The sequence below is a fragment of the Watersipora subatra genome, chromosome 9 (assembly GCF_963576615.1).
Source record: "Watersipora subatra chromosome 9, tzWatSuba1.1, whole genome shotgun sequence".
Classification (NCBI taxonomy): domain Eukaryota; kingdom Metazoa; phylum Bryozoa; class Gymnolaemata; order Cheilostomatida; family Watersiporidae; genus Watersipora; species Watersipora subatra.
Window position 1 is genome coordinate 8,426,477 of NC_088716.1, and position 21,959 is coordinate 8,448,435.

The following is a 21,959-nucleotide window of genomic DNA, read 5'->3' on the forward strand; positions in this document are numbered from 1 at the left end:
TGGGAAATAAAGTAGGACTTGAAGGAGGCTGGTACACAGGCTGGGGAATAAAGTAGGCCCTGAAGAAGGCTGGTACACAGGCTGGGGAATAAAGTAGGCCCTAAAGGAGGCTGGTACACAGACTGGGAAATAAAGTAGGCCCTGAAGGAGGCTGGTACACAGGCTGGGAAATAAAGTAGGACTTGAAGGAGGCTGGTACACAGGCTAGAAAATAAAGTAGGCCCTGAAGGAGGCTGGTACACAGACTGGGAAATAAAGTAGGCCCTGAAGAAGGCTGGTACACAGGCTGGGGAATAAAGTAGGACTTGAAGGAGGCTGGTACACAGGCTGGAAAATAAAGTAGGCCCTGAAGGAGGCTGGTACACAGGCTGGGGAATAAAGTAGGCCCTGAAGAAGGCTGGTACACAGGCTGGGAAATAAAGTAGGCCATGAAGGAGGCTGGTACACAGGCTGGGAAATAAAGTAGGACTTGAAGGAGGCTGGTACACAGGCTGGGGAATAAAGTAGGCCCTAAAGGAGGCTGGTACACAGACTGGGAAATAAAGTAGGCCCTGAAGGAGGCTGGTACACAGGCTGGAAAATAAAGTAGGCCCTAAAGGAGGCTGGTACAAAGACTGGGAAATAAAGTAGGCCCTGAAGGAGGCTGGTACACAGGCTGGAAAATAAAGTAGGCCCTGAAGGAGGCTGGTACACAGGCTGGGGAATAAAGTAGGACTTGAAGGAGGCTGGTACACAGACTGGGAAATAAAGTAGGCCATGAAGGAGGCTGGTACACAGGCTGGGGAATAAAGTAGGACTTGAAGGAGGCTGGTACACAGGCTGGGGAATAAAGTAGGCCCTAAAGGAGGCTGGTACACAGGCTGGAAAATAAAGTAGGCCCTGAAGGAGGCTGGTACACAAGCTGGGAAATAAAGTAGGCCCTGAAGAAGGCTGGTACACAGGCTGGGAAATAAAGTAGGCCCTGAAGAAGGCTGGTACACAGGCTGGGGAATAAAGTAGGCCCTGAAGGAGGCTGGTACACAGGCTGGGAAATAAAGTAGGCCCTGAAGGAGGCTGGTACACAGGCTGGGAAATAAAGTAGGCCATGAAGGAGGCTGGTACACAGGCTGGGGAATAAAGTAGGCCCTGAAGGAGGCTGGTACACAGGCTGGGGAATAAAGTAGGACTTGAAGGAGGCTGGTACACAGGCTGGAAAATAAAGTAGGCCCTGAAGGAGGCTGGTACACAGGCTGGGAAATAAAGTAGGCCCTGAAGGAGGCTGGTACACAGGCTGGGGAATAAAGTAGGACTTGAAGGAGGCTGGTACACAGGCTGGAAAATAAAGTAGGCCCTGAAGGAGGCTGGTACACAGGCTGGGAAACAAAGTAGGCCCTGAAGAAGGCTGGTACACAAGCTGGGAAATAAAGTAGGCCCTAAAGGAGGCTGGTACACAGGCTGGGAAATAAAGTAGGCCCTGAAGGAGGCTGGTACACAGGCTGGGAAACAAAGTAGGCCCTGAAGAAGGCTGGTACACAGGCTGGGAAATAAAGTAGGCCCTGAAGAAGGCTGGTACACAGGCTGGGGAATAAAGTAGGACTGACAATAAGGTAGAGGATGATCAACAAGCAGTGCACATTCCAACGTGTAGGGAAATGTGGCAAGCTCTTCACGTGTTACGGATTAGAGCGCAAAATAAATCTTCTGAATTCGAACTGCATTATGAGTACGAGTCCTTTATAAATGATTTGCTGCGAAAAGACATACAGCAGACTAAGATTATTTGTTATTAGAGCAGTTTATTTATTTTCCTAAATAAATAATCGATTCTACTGTCTGTTACAAAAGTTATTGTTTTTCAAAAAAATCATTTAACTTATTTAAGTTTATTATTGTGACACATAATGAACGATAAAATGGCAATTTTCATTGTTTCAGTTAATATTATCAACCAGTTATCGTTGGAGTTTCTGGTGTTACCTAAAGTGTTAACATTAAGTGGCATCCACTGTAACTACTGTATTAAATTTATTCGTCCTGAGATTGTTATTATAAACAAAGGTTAGACTACATATTTTAATACAATGCACGGGCAAGAAACTTACTTAAAGAAATGTGATAGTTCAAAATCTTTGCATTTAAAAAGATTTTCTCGCATTCAAATTTTCATAGATTAATACCAAAACGCAATATTTAGGTATGAACTTCATACGGTAATATATATTTTGGTATTAATCTAAGCAATTTTAATTCATTTGTGTATTTATACTATAAATTCACAAATGAATTAAAATAGGCATATATTACTTTGTAAGTAAAATCGGCAATTCGTTATTTAGCATAAAGAGAATGACAACTCCAAGGAATTTAGCAAAGACGGCGATTATTACGAAGATAGAAGATAAGAGTCAAATAGGTCAGGTCTTACTTACAATGCAGATACGAGAAGTTTCATTGGCTGAGAGGTCAACATTCACGAAGACATGCGGGCTTTCAGGAGAATATCGAAACGATGCTTCGTCCAGCTGCAATATCGTTCCTTGCAATGGTTCAGTTTCGGGAAACCTAAAGAATACATTGATTCCTCAATTCTGAGTAGAAAGACAGCTGAGAGAGGGGCGGGTGGCTAGACAGACCGGATGCTATAGCGCACTGGTGTTCACTAGATGATTGTCACTCTATTGTTTGTACAATTAGAGCATTCATAATATTGTTATATCATTCTTTAGCAAGCCTTCTAACTATGCTTGGATTGGTTACATGTGAACCAATCAAGTTACACGATCACCACAATTTGTAACTATAGGTTTCAATTTTTATTAGTGATAAAGAACTATTACAATGACAGGCTTGTCTTTTCAGTAAACCTGTTTAGAATGTAAAAATCAGACACATCTTTAGCATGATAAGCCAATGAGATGAGGATACCCATGCTAATTACATGTATATCAGAAACATGTGCGATACTCTGAATGTTTAACTCAAGTCATTGGACTGACCTTGACCTTGCATTTTTAAACCAATCAACTCATTGCATGCTTCATAATGCTGTTAAAATATCAGGCAGGATAAAAACTACTAGATGTACTGGAAATGGCAACGTTTGAAAAACAACCAGAGCATATTCTAGAGAGTTATGAATGCTATTAGAGTTGTGATACCACAGTCATTGTTTGCGCAGGCCTTGACACATTTACAATTTTATTTGTGACAATTCTAAACTCTGCCTTTGTGTACCATATACTAATTTTTTGTATCTCAAATTAGGCAGATTTTTGCACAGAAACAGACTACAAGACACTTTCTAGTTAAGACCTAGTTATATACACGACATAACCAAAAAGCTTGATTGAAGTGCAGAATATTTCGTTAATAACAAAACTGCAAATTTATTAGTAGGCTGTGAGCTTCACTAGAAACCCGCAGTTCAAGAACCCATATCAGACTTTTTCGTATTAGCTAGAAAACTAGATATGCAACAGACATAACTAGCTCAACTTACATGCATATTTATTAAATACATAACATAAATAACTTGTTGTAAACCAGCAAGAAGTGAGAAGATATTAACTCAACTCACCTGAGAGTCACTTCACTCTCTCTCACCACTGGAGTCAGTTCCGGCCTTCAACCAAATTCAACAAGTCACTTTTATTCAAATGCATTTGCTTATATTCAAACTGATACAACATACAGTGCATACGGATATTGCAGCATATATCTGTAGAAGTCTTGGAGCACAAGCATCATGATATCAGTAGTAGGAAGATATTCAAAGATATACGGTACTTACAATTTTTCGAGCATTTTTATTTTGCTCTGCACCAGTGAAGCTCGCTTTGCATTATATCGGAATTTATCTATGAATTTCTACAAAAGAGACCAACTAAATATACTGATTCAATAGGCAGGCAACATGCCAACCCAATCTCATCACAATTCTGTACTAGACAACAAATGGAGCTAAGGCTATACCCCCTAATGTTCAGCATTTACTTTATTTTAAAAGCTTCTCTAAGCGCTAACTTAATAAAAGATTTTCCTTTATTTGAAGGTTGGTTAACAGACAAGTCATATGCACTGCTGCACTCTACCAACATCTTTTCATTATGTTCTTACAGACTGGAGGTAGGATTCTTGCAAACACTTGAGATTTTCCACTGATATATGAACTAGTAGTACCCTGGCAGTCCCGTGCGCCGTGAGAGATCGTCCGATGTAATAAGTTAGTGCACAATTATTCTTAAATGTGGAAACGTGGTTGAGTGGCATAGTGATAGCACACTTGCATTGGAATCCAAATATCTGGATTCCATTCTTGTGAGGTGCAATCTTTTTTCTTAACTCTCTTAGTTTGGCGATGGACATACGAACAGACCACCTATTATAGTTAAGATGAGTGATAGAGGATAACTCCAACTACCGTACTTTTCAGACTAATAGCCGCTACTTTTTTCTGTTTTGAGCTATGCGGCTTATATAAGGGTGCGGCTATTCTGAGGTTGTTTTCTTTCACCGCTAGGGTGCATTAACCGGAATCTCCGGTTAGTGCGCTTCTAGCGGTGAATGAAAAAATCAAACAATGCCTAACAGTACTGTTCCGTTAGGCACTGGGTTAAAAAACGTTGGTAAATACGGAACAGTGCCTAACGGCACTGTTCCGTTTTAACCAGCAAAGTTGCTGTCATGTAAAAAAGCACCGTCATGAGTTCAGCGGCCTATACAAAGGTGCGGCCTATGTATTGTTTTATTATCGGTTTTTTTAAAATAAAGCAGATGCGGCTTATATAGGGGTGCGGTTAATAGTCCGAAAAGTACGGTATAAACAAATTATTGGTGTCTAATCACAAGTCTAAACAGATGATACCTACCTGAGCATGCTCTCTCAACTGCGTTTGCGCTTCATATTCTCGTATTTTATTTCTTGTCAGCTCCTCGTACGTTTTCTCAAAATTATCATAGTTTCCCCTGTAGTGCTCTATTGACTGGGTATTTGTGAGGTAGAAGATATCTGTGGACACGCTGTAACAAACACAACACAGTCCCTAGCGACCTAATGTATGACGACCACAGTGTGTAACCGAGTACCCTGTTACTCGGTTCTATAGGTCAAATGCTGCAATACTGATTGCATTATTGGTATGAACAAGGGTGACTGCTAAAGAACTGTCTGCTTTTTCCTAGTAATGGCTAGAAATGAAGAGAGGAGAACTGTAACTGTGGTAACTGAGGTGAGACTGTAACAGGTGAGACTGTAACTGTAACTGAGGTGGACTGTAACAGGAGAACCTGTAACTGTCATTTAAAAACGAGGACGCAAACCATGAAAAATCTTGAAACCTTGAATTGAAGTAAAATAAATATTTAGCATAGGCAGAGTGAGAAGATGCAAAGATTTGGAAAAGTCACTCGTTGGAATAATATATGTATATGCAGGAATATGATGTAGATTTGCAATGAGTCGAAATGCTCTCTTTTGCAACAAAAGTAAATCCTTTGTGATATATTTTGGAGCTAGATTATGATAAATGTCGATACCATAAATAATATGGCAAAATATAAACTGATAATGAAATGCAATAGCAGATTTTGAGTTGAAACTTTATATATATTTATATCTATATTTATATATATAAATTATATATATCATATCATTAGATATATATAAATAAATACAATAGATATATCATATATATCATATCATATATATATATATATAAAAAAAATGTTTCCTCACCCCGGATACCCCGTATGGGTGGTAAATTCTGCTCTAACTCGGGTCTCCTACCAGAGACCTCGGAGTTTGAGCACTCGCCTCAAGATCTTAGCTGTTCCCAATAGCGCACTTTTCTGCAACTCACCTGAGTTGATTGTTGTTGGTATTTGGGCAAGCCACATTTTATGCGCCGGTGTTATTGCGCCCAGTGCCCCAATGATTACTGGGATTACAGTTGTTCTTACATTCCAGCATTTTTCAATTTCTTCTCCAAGAGGGAGATATTTCTCTACCTTTTCTTTTTCTTTGCTGGCTATATTGTAGTCATTGGGTACTGCTATATCTATTATAGTAGCCCTCTTGTTCTCCTTGTCTACCACCACTATATCTGGTTGGTTTGCTAGGACATGCTTGTCAGTTTGGATGTAGAAGTCCCAGAGGATCTTAGCGCGGTCATTTTCATTGACCTTACCAGGAGCTTCCCACCAGTGTTGTGGTTTATTAAGGCCATACTCATCACATAGACTTCTATACACAATACCTGCGACATGATTATGCCGCTCAGTGTATGCATTCCCTGCTAGCTGCCTGCATCCACTGATGATGTGTTGGATGGTCTCATGTGCATCTTTGCAGTCTGCATCTACGATCGTCTCTAGTGTGATAGATTTTTGTTTGGAGTTGCCTTGTTGGGAGCACTTGCTCCTGGGCTGCCATGATTAGCGACTCTGTATTGGCCGTTAGGTTTCCTTTGTTCAGCCACATATATGTCTGGTGAAGATCACCAACCTTAGATATTTGTTGGTGGTAAGCACCATGAAGAGGTTTCGTGTGCCAGTCAATTTCCTCATCATCAGGGCGTAGGTCCGTTGTAAGAGCAGCCGATTGAAATTCAGCTAGCAACTTATCTGAGATGGCCATGGAGGCTGCATATGCTTTGATGCTTTGCTCCTCCTTTTTCACTGTCTGCTGTACACTTTTGAGTCCCCTACCGCCATCTTTCCTATCAAGATACAATCTAGTAGTATCAGATTTTGGGTGGAGTGCTCCATGCATGGTCAGCAGTTTACGAGTTGCTATATCTGTTTCTTTGATGGCTTCCTCAGTCCACTTTATTATGCCTGCTGGATATCTTATTACTGGCAGTGCGTAGGTATTTATTGCCATGATTTGGTTCTTGGCATTGAGCTGGCTCCGTAAGACCTGCCCAAGGCGTTTCTTGTATTCGGTAATGGCTTTGTGACGTACCTCGGCTTCGTGGTTGATGTTGCTTTGCATAATCCCCAAGTACTTGCACCCTTCTTTTATATCTTTGATGGTACCATTTGGCATTCTTAGGCCATCTGTGAGCATAGAATGGCCTTTCTTAAGAATTAGCCTTCCACATTTCTCAATACCGAAGCTCATTCCGATGTCCTTGCTGTATACCTGAGTGAGGTGTATTAGCGAATCAATGTCCCTTTCTTTGTTAGCGTACAGCTTGATGTCATCCATGTAGAAGAGGTGGTTTATCTTGGTGCCACTCTTAAACTGGTACCCATATTGAGTCTCCTCCAGCATATTGCTTAGAGGGTTTAGGCATATGCAGAAGAGCAGCGGTGATAAGGAGTCACCTTGATAGATGCCTCGCTTAATTTGTACACTCGCCAGCTTTTTGCCATTAGCCTCCAGTTCTGTCTTCCATTTGGTCATTGACATCTTGATGAATGCCACAAGAGCAGGGTGAACATTGTACATACTGAGGCACTCAAGTATCCAACTATGGGGAATTGAGTCATAGGCCTTTTTGTAGTCAATCCAAGCCATGGCAAGATTAGTTTGCCTTCTCCTGCTGTCTTGACAGACCGTCCGATCCACCAGTAACTGATGTTTAGCTCCTCGGGTGTTGCGCCCAATTCCTTTCTGAGCACTGGTCATATAGTGACTGATGTGCTCTTCCAGTTTGTCTGTAACTATTCCTGAGAGCAGTTTCCAAGTGGTGGGCAAGCACGTTATTGGTCGATAGTTTTTGGGAATCGGCCCCTGCTTTGGATCTTTTATTAGAAGTACAGTTCGTCCTTTGGTCAGCCATTCTGGATGGTCACCTTGTTCTATTAGGCATTCCATCTGCTTAGCCATTCTAGTGTGAAGTGATGTCAATTTCTTTAACCAGAAGGCTTGAATCATGTCATGGCCAGGTGCTGCCCAGTTCTTCATACGCTGCACTCTGCACTTGATGTCCTCTTTGCTAATGGTGAGTCCTTGCTGAGCCAGTGTGTTGATGGCTCTCTTTAAGCCTCTTCAGCCAATTTGCAGTGGTGTTATGAGTAGTCTCTTTCTCCCAGATGTCCTTCCAGAACTTTGAAGTGCTAGATCGGGGAGGCTCAGACATTGGCCTCTGCAGTTCACCTTTGAACTGGGAATACACTCTAGATGGATTATTGATGAACAGTTTGTTCATTCTCTTGCTATCCCTCTCTTTGGTGTACCGCTTCAGTCGTGCCGAGAGTGCTACTAGCTGCTGTTTGGCCGACACTAGTAAAATTCTGTGATAAAAGTGTTACATGATAACCATGTGACCTTCATAAAACATGGGTGATTATAGTAAAAAGATACCCTTCTATAGAGTAAAACACATCTTTTAAACCCATCCAGCAAATAAAATGAGAGAATGCTAGCCAATACCGAACATCAACAAGCACAGTGACTGGGTATAATGTTTAAATAACAACAACACTACAGGAACCTGTGTAACTAAATCCACTTTTCCAGAATAGGTGGGTTTTCCTACTTCAAGCGATAAAATTGTTTAGCTAAGTCTCTTATCTATTATAAGAGACTTAGCTAAACAAAGCTTGCATTATATACACATATGACAACTAGTCTTATATATTTTATATAGAACCTCGAAGCAATAAATTCCAGAAATTACTGCATGAGTGTGTCCAGCAGTGAATATTGGCAAACCATTTATTCACAGCTGTAATAATTAATGCTTTGGCAACATTTTGCAAAATATGATAGGAAACATGGATACTATGTGAGGTTACGTGGCCAGAATGGATAATTTGATATTGGCATGGATAACTCTTTCGTGTGTGATTTTACCAGTTACTGGCTCCTCCAGCTGTCCCTCGAACATCTGTGAGTGCAGAGAACTAGAGGTAAGTATCTGATGCGACACGACACTACATCATCAGCTAAACTAAAACCGGCTATAGATAACATTACAGCAGTAGATTCATATGTCCATTTGTAACCTGACTCCATACACCAACCAGATGTTCAACAATGCACAGCTTTGTGTGTCATCCATTAACGGTTAAATGTCTTTTTTGGTTAAACAATCAATCGAGATTTCATTTCTATGGTTTGACAGGGCAAACATTTGCATTGAGACCTCAGTGCATAAGGTAATTATCCAGGCAAGGTGTAATGTCAACACATTGCACTGTCTGTGTCATAGGGTATTGTTTGAAGGCACGTCAAGTTCTAAAGATCAGCCAGCACAAAATTACTCCTCTACCAAAAACCCCTGAATCCCTGGTGATAAAATAAGATGGTTTACAAAAACCATCTTATGGTTTTTGTGGATAAGATGGTGTGTTCACAAGTCAGAACTAAATCAACATCTGTCCAAATTTAAGAAAGTCAGCAAGACCTCTATTTCTATAGATTGCCAGTCGGATGGAAACGGAGGTACGATGCAATACTGGGTCTAACCGTGGCTACGTTCCAGTGTTCCGTTCCTTTGAATCATTCATATCAAGTTTGTACTTGAGTGGAGTAGAGCTAACGGTACTGGGCAACGGAAGCTTCCGGGAATTATCAGGAGTGAGGGTAGGCTGAACACTACACTTAATAAAAACACATCCAAAAGCCAGAATAAGAGGAAAAAGTGAGATATGAGTTTTTGGCTTTTTCGATTTCCTAATTTATTGATGTTTTTGAAGGAAGACTACTTATTCAAGAAAAAAATGAGTAAATCATTCTATAAATATCAGTATATGTGATAAAAATTTGTCATAAGGTTACAACTTGAAATTGTTATTATTTTGGGCACCAAACCTCTGCATAATGGGCTAAGTTTGAAATCATCTTCAGAAAAAAATAAAACATTTTAAATTTTCAACAGTTGCAAATGGTGTTCTGAATCAACGCTACAGACTACAGACACATAGGATAACCAGCCAGTAGACCCAAAATGCTATGGAAATCGTTAAAGAAAGGTTTCGCTAAACAACTTTGAGTATTTTTTAAACCGTGGCATCAGAAAACTTATGAAGAAAAACTGAAATCCAACAAAGTATAAGATATGTTTAACAGCTTTTGTCTATAAAATAAAATGCTAGGAACCTACAAAAGAAATTTACATCATAAGGCCACACACTTCACTTGATTAATGTCATTATGTATTATTACTTATAGGAAATGTACCTCTATGACAATTATTTGATACGAATAGAAAGCCAGGCGTTCTCCAACATAGACCATACGATAGAAACACTTGACCTTCAACATAACTGCTTGATTATGTTACTCCTCTGAGCTACAAGTTGCTTAGCGGTTAGCGGCAATTCAGGGCGCATGTTTATCCACAGTTGCTGCATCCTTCCCATATAGCTCCTAAAGTACACTCATAACGTAGCACTGCATGAGGTCCGTGTTATCAGTCAGAGTCCATTTCATCCGTTTTGAACCAGTAGCCTATTTTTCACTGCCTTGTCCTGGTTCAGCTACAGGCAGTGCGGACCTTGTTTGACCGGGCGACGTCCGAGCCGGCATGGCTTTAGTTATTGCACTCATCATAGAGGTTGTAGACGTTATACAAGCAAGGGTCTTGTCTAAGGACCACCAGAAAAGTGCAGATGTGGGGGTTTGACCCGAGGGCCTAATGATCACGGTCCCGATACCGTACCAACTGCGCTATCTGTCCTGTATATATATATATATATATATATATAAATATATAAATATATATATATATGATATATCTATTGTATTTATTTATATATATCTTATGATATGATATATATAATTTATATATATAAATATATATAAAGTTTCAACTCAAAATCTGCTATTGCATTTTATTATCAGTTTATATTTTGCCATATTATTTATGGTATCGACATTTATCATAATCTAGCTCCAAAATATGTCACAAATGATTTACTTTTGTTGCAAAAGAGAGCATTTCGACTGATTGCAAATCTACATCATATTCCTGCATATACATATATTATTCCAACGAGTGATTTTTCCAAATCTTTGCATCTTCTCACTCTGCCTATACTAAATGTTTATTTTACTTCAATTCAAGGTTTCAAGATTTTTCATGGTTTGTGTCCTCGTTTTTTACATGACAGTTACAGGTTCTCAACTCATTTCAACTTACGTGATAGGAACAAATTGCATATAACCACTAACAACTATTTTGAAAATATCATTGCGGCTGCTTTAACAACCTTCCATCTAATATCCATTCTCTTAGTGGAGAAAGGCATTTAAACACTATTTGTCAAACTTTTTATTCGATTTTAATGGCTAACTGTTGCCCTTTTTTTCTTTTTTTCTCTTTTTTACTATTGTTGTATGGCATTATTTGAAGAACATTTATATTTTTGAAATGAAATTATTGCCAATAATGCATTATATATCATATAAATGATGCGCTTTACAGAGAGGTAAGCGGTGAGGCTTGCTGCAAACATGACTGACCTGTTAAGGAAAGATCTGTCGTGGGAAACAACCAGTAATGTCGTTGGCCAATCTTGGAGGTAATTCTCTAGCCAGATAATAGCCTTCATGTCCAACATGTTTGTCGGTTCATCAAGCAGAAGGAGATCAGGCTATGAACAGTGTTTAATTCTGGGTAAACATAGAAAACGGCCACAAAAAGTGATTGTCTTCCATAAATCTATTGAACCAATAGGAATGAGCCTTTTTGTGAGTCTGTGATTTGCAGAATTTAAAAACTCCCAAATCGATTTCACCTGATTATGTTTACTAATATAGACGCAAATATTGAAAGCTTGATAAACCCTTAGCGACTCCTGCCACTTGACGCAAATTCATACTCTATTGAAACACATCGTGTCACCAGACAATATTGACTTGAAATATTTTTGACTTATATCCTTAGGTCAATATAGGTCAATATCTTTGACCTCCTAGCTAGACTAAACTTATGAAAAAACACCATGAATAAAGCATATCACATTCACTATCACTCACATTGGCTCACATTGCAAATGCTGGCATGAATATCGGCTAAACTCTAATAACACATTTCCAGCTCAAGTATACAAGGCTTAAATATCCGCAAACCATTAATAACCAAAAAGGTATACAATGCAACCACCCCTTTTTTCACATGACAGGGCTATTTGGCCGATTTTGGCATAATCCAAATGGCAGCGTGCATCGATGAACCATAAAACATTATATCACATGGCATAGTGGAGTGTCTGCGCTGAGTTGATATGTAGTCAGTATTCTATCATTAGTGATACATGCTACGAATTTTTGAGCTTCAAAGTTGTGGTTTTAATCATAGGAATGAGGGGGACGTATTTACATGATACACAGGAGTGGTCGCACAACTCCCAATTGTTCGTAGCTGATGAGTTCACATGCTACAAAGAAATTGTCGCACAGTTCCGCGTTTTCTATATTAGTCTGTTGCGCTTTTAGCTACAACGGGGTGCATATTTTATGTCGCGGCTGACACTTCTAAAATGCGTCTAAGGTCAAATGTTAATGTCAAAGCGTGTAAGAAAGTTTTCTTTCAAATTCAGACTTAATATTTTTTATTTCGGAGATATTTTTAAAACACATGCATTAAAAACAGAGCTACGTAAGGATGCTGTGAGGACGTCACTAATGAAAACGGTAAACATCCCACCTTCGATCGCAGATTTGTGCAATAATATGATATTGATGTTTACATCATACACAGTACTTCGTTGTTGATACGGTGCTTTCAAATATACCCCCTTGAAACGGAGGTTTGAATCATTTCGAAGAATTAAATATGCAATATTTTAAAAAGAACCCCCTTGAAACGGAGGTTTGAATCATTTCGAAGAATTAAATATGCAATATTTTAAAAAGAACCCCCTTGAAACGGAGGTTTGAATCGTTTCGAAGAATTAAATATTCGATGTTTTAAACCATTTACATGCTACGAAGATGAAAAATACGACAAAAATTCGTAGCATACAACACTAGTGCTTGTAACATTGTAATGATAACACACCTCTATAATTATAGTGAAAAGTGTTTAATAATCACCAAGTTTTTATTGGTCAAGAACTTAGGTCAAGGTCAAGATCTATGTCTATGTACTGATAATTAGCGTTAATACCTTAGCAAACAGAGCTCTCGCCAAAGCCAGCCTCATTCTCCAACCACCAGAGAACTTCTTTGTTGTCCAACCCTGCATTTCAGGTGTAAAGCCTAGACCGTTGAGTATAACAGCAGCTCGGGACGGCGCCTTGTCGGCCTCTATCGTCTCCAATTCATGATAGACTTCGGCTAGACGGGAGTTGGCCTTAGAGTTGGACTCTCTAAAAACCCATGAATACTCTGTGAGCAGACCCTTGGCTGAGCTTTTGAATTTGTGTAGTCCATAATTTACCATATTGATATTTCTTGACAATCGTCAATATTTGCTATCGAACCACATATTACAAAGATTTCCACAATCACAAAAGGTTTTCCTGTGACGCACAGAATCGGTACACTTCCAAAAAATTATCAGCCGAAAGCAATATCGGGTTTGCATTCACACCTTGTTGTAGTTGCAAGCAAAATTAATATAATATAATTTAAGTTAAACATGTAAATAACACTGAAAATAATAAACAACTGGATTTGTTAAGAAGTGTGAAAGAGGCTGTTAACAATTGAGTAAATATATAAGCTGAACTAGATCTCTACCTTTTCAAAATTGTCTGCCCAAGGGCACCCAAACACCAGATTCAAGTGATCCACAAAATTTATAAAATCTTACATAGAGGTATAGTATATAAAGGAGAGGAGTTGTCCGTACAATCAGTAACAAGACTACTTATACTACAGATACCACTGGCTGTGGGTCATAATACAAGGTTGGGTTGCATTACTATTCTTGCTGTGTTACGCACTGCATCACCATAAACCACCTCAAATCAGTTAAGAATGTTACAGCTCTATGCATAACCTGGCGGTAAAACATGTCTGAGTGTCCCAAAATTCCGAGCCACAGTATGTAGTACTTAGCCACAGTACGTAATACTTAGCCACAGTACGTAATACTTAGCCACAGTACGTAATACTTAGCCACAGTACGTAATACTTAGCCACAGTACGTAATACTTAGCCACAGTACGTAATACTTAGCCACAGTACGTAATACTTAGCCACAGTACGTAATACTTAGCCACAGTACGTAATACTTAGCCACAGTACGTAATACTTAGCCACAGTACGTAATACTTAGCCACAGTACGTAATACTTAGCCACAGTACGTAATACTTAGCCACAGTACGTAATACTTAGCCACAGTACGTAATACTTAGCCACAGTACGTAATACTTAGCCACAGTACGTAATACTTAGCCACAGTACGTAATACTTAGCCACAGTACGTAATACTTAGCCACAGTATGTAACTCCTAGACACAGCATGTAAATCAATCTAGCAGAACTGACAATAAGTGTTAAGGTAATATTCATCTACAGTCGTAAAAGACATTCTTATTTTTATCTCTCCTTTTTTTCATAAGCATAAATGACAAAAATAAGAGATAAAAATAAGAATGCCTTTTACCGTGTCTACTAAAATGCGCGACATGTGAAAAAATGTGTGGCGCTGCGTGATGGCTAAAATCATGCCAGATCGTCATAAAATTGCTCCCAATGGCTTACCAGATGCATTTTAAGTAATATCTTAACAAACCTCCGATTTTATTTCCAAGTTCAAATTATTTTTAAGCTAATACAGGGCGAATTTTCTTTCAAGCATGTGTGAATATGACTCCTGACAATTTCTAATAGATTTTAAAGTGTTATTAGCTAGTTTTATACATATTGGACCAATTTTGAAACTGACACATTTTTCTTGTTTGAGAAAAATCTCAAAAAATGTGTATACGCCCGCACTACTGTTGCTTGTGTCCTACGCCCGCACTACTGTTGCTTGTGTCAAGAGAATTTTACTACTTGGGAGGATACAGACATAAATATTGTAACAGCTTTAAGGCTGGTTCACACTATAATGCCATATGTGGGAGTTGTCCTTTCAACATTTCGTCAACTGTGCGCATCATAGCTGATGGCAGCGTGGAGGCGATGCTGCTATGTCGGGGAAAGTTTGCAGTTGTCAAACTTTCCATATACCGTCCTATTCAGACTATTAACCGCACCTCTATATAAACCGCATCTGCTTTATTTAAAAAAAACGATGATAAAACAATACATACGTCGCACCTTTTGTATAGGCCACAGAACTCATTACCATGCTTTTTAACACGGCAACAATTTTGCTGGTTAAAACGGAACAGTGCCGTTAGGCACTGTTTCGTTTTCTCTTTCATCACACTAACCGGAGATTCCGATTAATGCGCTCTAGCAGAGAAAGAAAAAATTACAAAATAGCTGCAGCCTCTAAATAAGCCGCATGGCTCAAAACACCAGAAAAAAGTAGCGGCTAAGAGTCCGAAAGGTACGGTAGTTCCCTAAGCACCCATGGCAGTCTATACGACGTGCACTACTTCAGCAATGATTATTGGCTGTTGTAGTGTGGATTGCTCAATCTATATTTTTTTCATGATAGTTGCTGCGGGAATAGTATTTCATCATTTCTGTGACATTGTATAATATGAACAATATACCATGGACTAATCACTGGTGTAAATGCAAATGGGTTTGTGATGGTGTGAACACTGTTATTACAGACGATCACCGAAGTATTGCATGATTAACAGCGACATACAGTGATAGAGTGTGCACCAGCCTTGAACCATAACTGTCACGTATAACTTTCATTGTTTTTTCTAGGTAAATCATATGTTTATCACAAATGAGCGTTGTTATCGCACTTTTGTGAGCTCATTTTTCTCGGCGTTTAGCCTATTAAACATCCTGTAACAAGCTACAGGCAATTTTAAATAGTTTATCTACCCTTCATAAAAGACCGCGATTATTTTGAAGGCTGAATTTAGATAATAACGGGTTTTAAGACACCCATCTCTATCATTCTAAATCGGACTAAACATCCCCAAGTTCCGTTCCTAAAAAGCTAGCATACGTCACATATTTATGGGCAGAGCTTGTTCTGCCGATTGTGATGTTTTCAAGACCGATATTGAAACGCTGTAAAACGCCTTCATAAATTTGAAAGTTAGTGTACCAATCTTTATTGTGAGTACAAAATCGGAATCAGCGTGTCTGATTTACCTAGAAAAAACGATAACAGTTGTACGTGGTAGTTATGGTCCAAGATATTGAGCTGTGTGCCACAGGAATGTTAGTCATCTGACTACCAGGAGTTTTTTCAACTTTCACACAGCCGCATTATTGGTATTTTGTGACACTGAGTATTGCTTAATTAAGTATCCAAAAATAGAACCCCATAAGTTGGCTAGCACTGAATTATTACATTTTCATTCAAAATTTTACTACTCTCCTGAGCTACACATTGATTTGTGCCCCGATTTCTAATTGCAGAAGATTTTTACTTTAGCAGTAGAACTTGAGTACTATGTTGACTGTGTATTTTAGACAGTTAATATAATTGAATCTATAGCTAGATGAGTGATTCTTAACAGTTTTATTGCATGCACACAAATTTTTCCACTCAGGCCTTAATCTGGTTAAAACATTTACCTAGTTCATTCAAGTCAAAAGTAAAATTTGTTTTTGATTTACCTAATTTTCTATTCCAACATTATTCTATTGTTTAACTCTTTCACTTCTGCAATAAAATCGCTATTCTGACCAAATTAATTCAAATGAATTTTCGAAAATTCGATATACCGCTAGTATATATGCAGTATCTCGAGAATCAATGCAGATATTGTACTACAGTAAATTGCAACTTATTCCGGACAAAATTTTCTACAAGATAAGTACCAAATTTTTATTGAATCCCACTCTCGCAAACCATCTGACGCTTCCTTTGTATTGAACAAACGAAGTTAATTTCTTATTGTCAAGATGATAGCGATCTGGTTCTTCCATTTGAAAAATAATTAGAAATGGAATCGCTGAGCGAAAAGATTTCGATTGGTTGCATGTGATTGGCAACAAGGTTGTTTCGTTGGAGACAAATTTGATTGGTCTAGACAATGTGTAGGCTTCGTAATGAAAAAAACAATGAAACCGTATCGATAAGCCGATTCATCAGCTCACAGTCTGTACTGTTATTACCACAATAGCCGATACATTGACTTACAGTAGCGAAAGTGTTAAAGTATTGCAAACACAATGGTGTCTGTAGTGGGTTATCATTGATGCTCGTCGCATAAAATTGCAAATAGCTTGAAACATGTTGCATTTGTAATTGAATAAAAGGGAACTGACCACCTACTAGGAGAATTTCCATATCACCAGAAGTACCATATTCGCAAAAATCTGTCTTCAAAACTACATAGCAGTAGGGCACACACTATTTCTCTTTCAACATAAAGCTACTCACTTGTGGGAGACAGACTCCAACTTGCAACACACTTACAGAGCCTTCCAGGAGACATTTTCTTTTCATATGGGGTACTCCAACTAGAGTTATCCCCCCGTAACAACAGTGTTAGTAAAGCCAGAGTATCGAAATTAAAAAATTTGGTCTACATACTGTCTTATCTGGCTGCTTAAGTACTTTCATGAAACAACAACTCCTCCGAGGAATTCCTTGAAACATACTGTAGTTCTACCTTAAATCTATTATCTACACAAGAATGTGTGACATCACAGATTCTTGGTTGAATTTCCCTGTTAACATTTGGGTATTTGCCTACCTGTCAAGAGAGAAATTAAGTTCTGACAATCCAAATGGGAAAGCTTGCAGCCCAATAAAGCAAAACTGGCTGTTATACACTTGAAAAAGTTTTGAAAAAGCTTCCTTGAATTTAGTAGAAATGTATAACCAGCAGATTCCAAAAATTCCTCAGAAGCCAGATATTGCAACCAGCCAATGTTAAAAAAGGATAGCACCAATGCTATGGAACAGAATAGAAAATATTTACGGATAAGGATATCCATAAAATATAATTGTCATTTCTGTAGCCACAATTTTACATATCAAACCAGAGAAATAGTCAGCCATATACCGAGTCATAGATTAAGCTCAAGAGTATCACCCGATTCAGATCCCACCTATTCGTATGTTGCTAGTTACTTACTAATCAATAAAAAAATTGGTAAGTTTTGCAAATTTACACAAAATTTCGTAAGGTTGCCTTGTACCATGTTGTGATTACCAAAATAAAATATCTCAAAATGCTCAGAGAAAGCCTGAAAGGCACTGTAGCTTCTAGCGAATTGGTGTATAATTCGTCTCAGAAAACACTAAACTTTCGATGCTAATACGAACACCTAAATACCCGGAGTCTCCAGCCTACAGTCCCGTGAACGGCTAAGGTCAGCGCTGCGAATCAAATGGCAGCAGGTTGGCGTGAATAAACCATAAATAATCATATGATCTCCTAACCCTGTACTGAGGATAGCGTTCAACTCCTTCTCCTCAGTTAGAAGTGCTGTGCGTTTGGTATCGCACTCCAAGACACTCTCCACAGCCAGTGTGTCATCTCCGACAACTTCCTGTTCAACATGCAGCAGTCGTAAATGTGACGGAATCTTCAACGAACCACTGCAATATAACATGATAAACTGGTGATTCAACTCAAAACACCTCCCCAACCTTAGCAAGCTACGATGAGCCCTGTTCTTTCCTATACAAGGATCTTTCCCGGTGTCAAGCTTTAAGGGTGTTTTTGGATTTTCTACGCAATCTAAAGGATTGGGGGTTACAAAATATTAAAAAATATGTACAATGGGGGTGCATGATAGGCCTTCCTGTAGTCCTGTGTATAGTCCCAGGCACTGGGAGTTAGCTTCAACAACCCACATTCATGGCAATTGCTTAAAGATGAACTACAAAATTCTAGAAGATTTTATCGGAAAATATCAATATTTTTCTATCATCTGCGATTGTTTTTGATGTTTGAGATGATCTGACTGCCAGAATGCTCCAACATTAAAATCAAAAAAATTGATGGTAGTTGAAACACTCAGAAGAAAATTGCGTGCGCAATAACCTCAATAGTTGCTATCATTGTTATAGTCAATATCGGCTATTGTGTTGAAGCTGCCGCATTACCCGTCTCTATTCTGTCAGCCTCTTTGCAACTATAGACATCATAATCACACTTTCACTTGATCTGAGTGTTTTGACCGCAATCAAGTTTTGTCGATTTTAATCTTGCAACATCCTCACAGTCAGATCAACTCAACCATCAAAAACAGTCAGAAATGGTAGAAAAATACAGAAACTTTCTGATAAAATCTACTACAATTTTGTGAAGTTCAGTTTAAAGCTAGTCCATCGGAATAGCAGAGAAGCCAATAAAATACAATGCGATTATAGATGCTAAAAGCAAACTCAGAAATCTGCAAGATTTATGTTTGAGGAACTGACAGGAATACACAGGTGCTCTACACAGTATACAACTTACCTGGACTGACAGGAATACACAGGTGTTCTAGACAGTATACAGCTTACCTGGACTGACAGAAATACACAGGTGTTCTAGACAGTATACAGCTTACCTGGTCTGACAGGAATACACAGGTGTTCTAGACAGTATACAGCGTACCTGGACTGAAAGGAATACACAGGTGTTCTAGACAGTATACAACTTATCTGGTCTGACAGGAATACACAGGTGTTCTAGACAGTATACAACTTACCTGGACTGACAGGAATACACAAGTGATCTACACAATATACAGCTTACCTGGACTGACAGGAATATACAGGTGTTCTAGACAGTATACGACTTACCTGTACTGGCAGGAATACACAGGTGTTCTAGACAGTATACAACTTACCTGGTCTGACAGGAATACACAGGTGTTCTAGACAGTATACAGCTTACCTGGAGAGCATTCTGAGTAACGTCGATTTCCCACGACCATTTCTGCCGACGAAACCATATCTCCTCCCAAAATTCATAACCATGGTAGCACCTTTAATCAGCTGTCTAAAAGATATGGAGAGTTCCATAGATAATATCCTACCATACCTTTATCCAGCTATCTTAAACACATAGGCATCGGGCTGCAATCAATCACTATGTTTCCATGACGCGCAGTGCTTCGGAGTTGCGCCCTCTCCGAATCATGGAAACGGCGTCTTCGCACTGAAATCACTGCGCAATGGTCAGTGCGAAGCCAGTGAAAATTCGCAGCAAGGAAACGGCAATTGCGCAGTGGCTGCGCATAGCTCTCATGCCGTGGAAACAGATTCTTCAAGCGCCATAGACTAGTACAAAAGTTATCCTGCTTATCTTTGTTTTTGCTATTCTTCCGAAATTTTCCACTTAAATTTAATTATGGTCTGCTCCTACGAAGATGATGAAGTGATTACTTTCCTGGACTTGGTTATCGGTACCAACACTCTTCGAAAAATAGGTGGCAAGACCTAAAGTAACATTTCAATAATCTATTACTTATATAAATATTTATTAAAAATATATTGTAAAAATTGTGTTAAGGTTTGTAAAACATTGTGAATGTGTATTGTAAATAAAAGTATAATGACAAAAGCATAAAAAGACCTTTTCTGACGTTCGGTACGCGTGATCGATTCCATGTATCCATCTAGCGATTCGATTTATACAATTTCTCTTTTCTGGCTAATTTGCTGAAAACCACTGCGCAGCATGGAAACGTACTTCCATGAAAACTCCCCTCGACTTCGAAGGGAGCTGCTTCGCAGTACTGCGCACCATGGAAACATAGTGAATGTTACTCACTGAGCACCAAAGGAGACATCAAAGTTCTCTATTCTTATATCCTGCACCAGATGACTGCCAGTAGCATCTGCTTTGTTATCTTGTCTGTTGATTTGCTGACTGGCTGACGCATCTCCCATCTCGATTCTACGAGCATAGACATTACGAAGGTGCGAAAAGGAACGTCTTTGTTTTACATAAAGATTTTGAAAAATTAACATTTATTACAAAATCTAGATGTTCTATGCCCCATAGAGACCATAGAGGTTGGCTGTCTAAATAGCTAAGGTTGATAATCACATTCACATAGAAAATAAGAAATTGTCTCCTCTCCTTCAAAGCAATGACCTCAGTTTGACCCATAGGAATGCGCTCATACAGAGATCAAAGCTCACGGAATATCGTACAGTTTATGGATATTATAAACTCTTACAGAGCTTGCAGCTATTATGAACAATACAGAGCCTAAGGCTATGGTTATCTCATACAGGGCCTAAGGCTATTGCGATATCAGAGTAGCAGGAAGTACAGAAAGATCTGTCATTAATTATAAAGTCACACTAAGGAACGACCACCAAGTACCTTAGAGCAAGCTAGCAGTTAATATGTGTTCTCAGATACATGTCTGAGGCAGCATCTAAAAAAATATTACAAAATGCTATGAATATTATTACTCCAATATTGTCAACATAAAACGACAACATGAATGTGAGTTTCCAAAGCTTCTGCTGGTGTTGGTGGAGTGAGAGAATGCAGTATTTTGGTGCAAGGGTATCCATAACATCAACTCCAATGCGAGCCTCATCTCACCATCACGCTACTGCTCAAAGTTAATTAATACTTTCGCTACCAAATTTACTTTTTTTACTGGGACATAGCTAAGGATCCGATAGAACCTAATATATGACAAGGGTGTGTATAAACTAGCATAAATTTTAAGCCAACCGGTTTATACAAAATATTTTGATACCAAATTAATCAGCATAAAATTTTAAATCAAAATGCAATAATGCATGTTGGCCAACTTCGTTACTATTGATGTCCGAGTTGGACTGATTATTATTACAGTTTAAAGCATTATTACTTCGACTAAAATAAAATGGTCACTCTCAGTAGTAATATTGTTCAATAGAAAACCACCCAAAGTCTATTGATCTCCAATTAGTAAAACCTTTGTAGCCGTAATGCATCTGACACAACTGGTTACTGCCAAGAAAAAAATGTGATAAAAATTAAGTTTGTCCAGAGCAAAACTACGCTCAGGATTGGTTGTAAACATGTTATCTATTGG

General features: G+C 38.8%; 1 protein-coding gene across 1 annotated transcript in view; it reads right to left on the reverse strand.

Annotated features, from left to right (window-relative positions):
• Nucleotides 1-21,959, reverse strand: part of LOC137403575 (ATP-binding cassette sub-family F member 3-like) — a 51,457-nt gene that overhangs the window by 8,581 nt on the left and 20,917 nt on the right. Inside the window, exons 5-13 of the mRNA XM_068089537.1 lie at nt 20,690-20,815; nt 19,811-19,915; nt 18,364-18,522; nt 13,041-13,242; nt 11,393-11,523; nt 4,848-4,998; nt 3,770-3,846; nt 3,557-3,601; nt 2,409-2,541 (exon numbers count right to left, since the gene is read on the reverse strand). Coding sequence (XP_067945638.1) covers nt 2,409-2,541; nt 3,557-3,601; nt 3,770-3,846; nt 4,848-4,998; nt 11,393-11,523; nt 13,041-13,242; nt 18,364-18,522; nt 19,811-19,915; nt 20,690-20,815 — 1,129 coding nt within the window. The remainder of the gene's footprint in view (nt 1-2,408; nt 2,542-3,556; nt 3,602-3,769; nt 3,847-4,847; nt 4,999-11,392; nt 11,524-13,040; nt 13,243-18,363; nt 18,523-19,810; nt 19,916-20,689; nt 20,816-21,959) is intronic.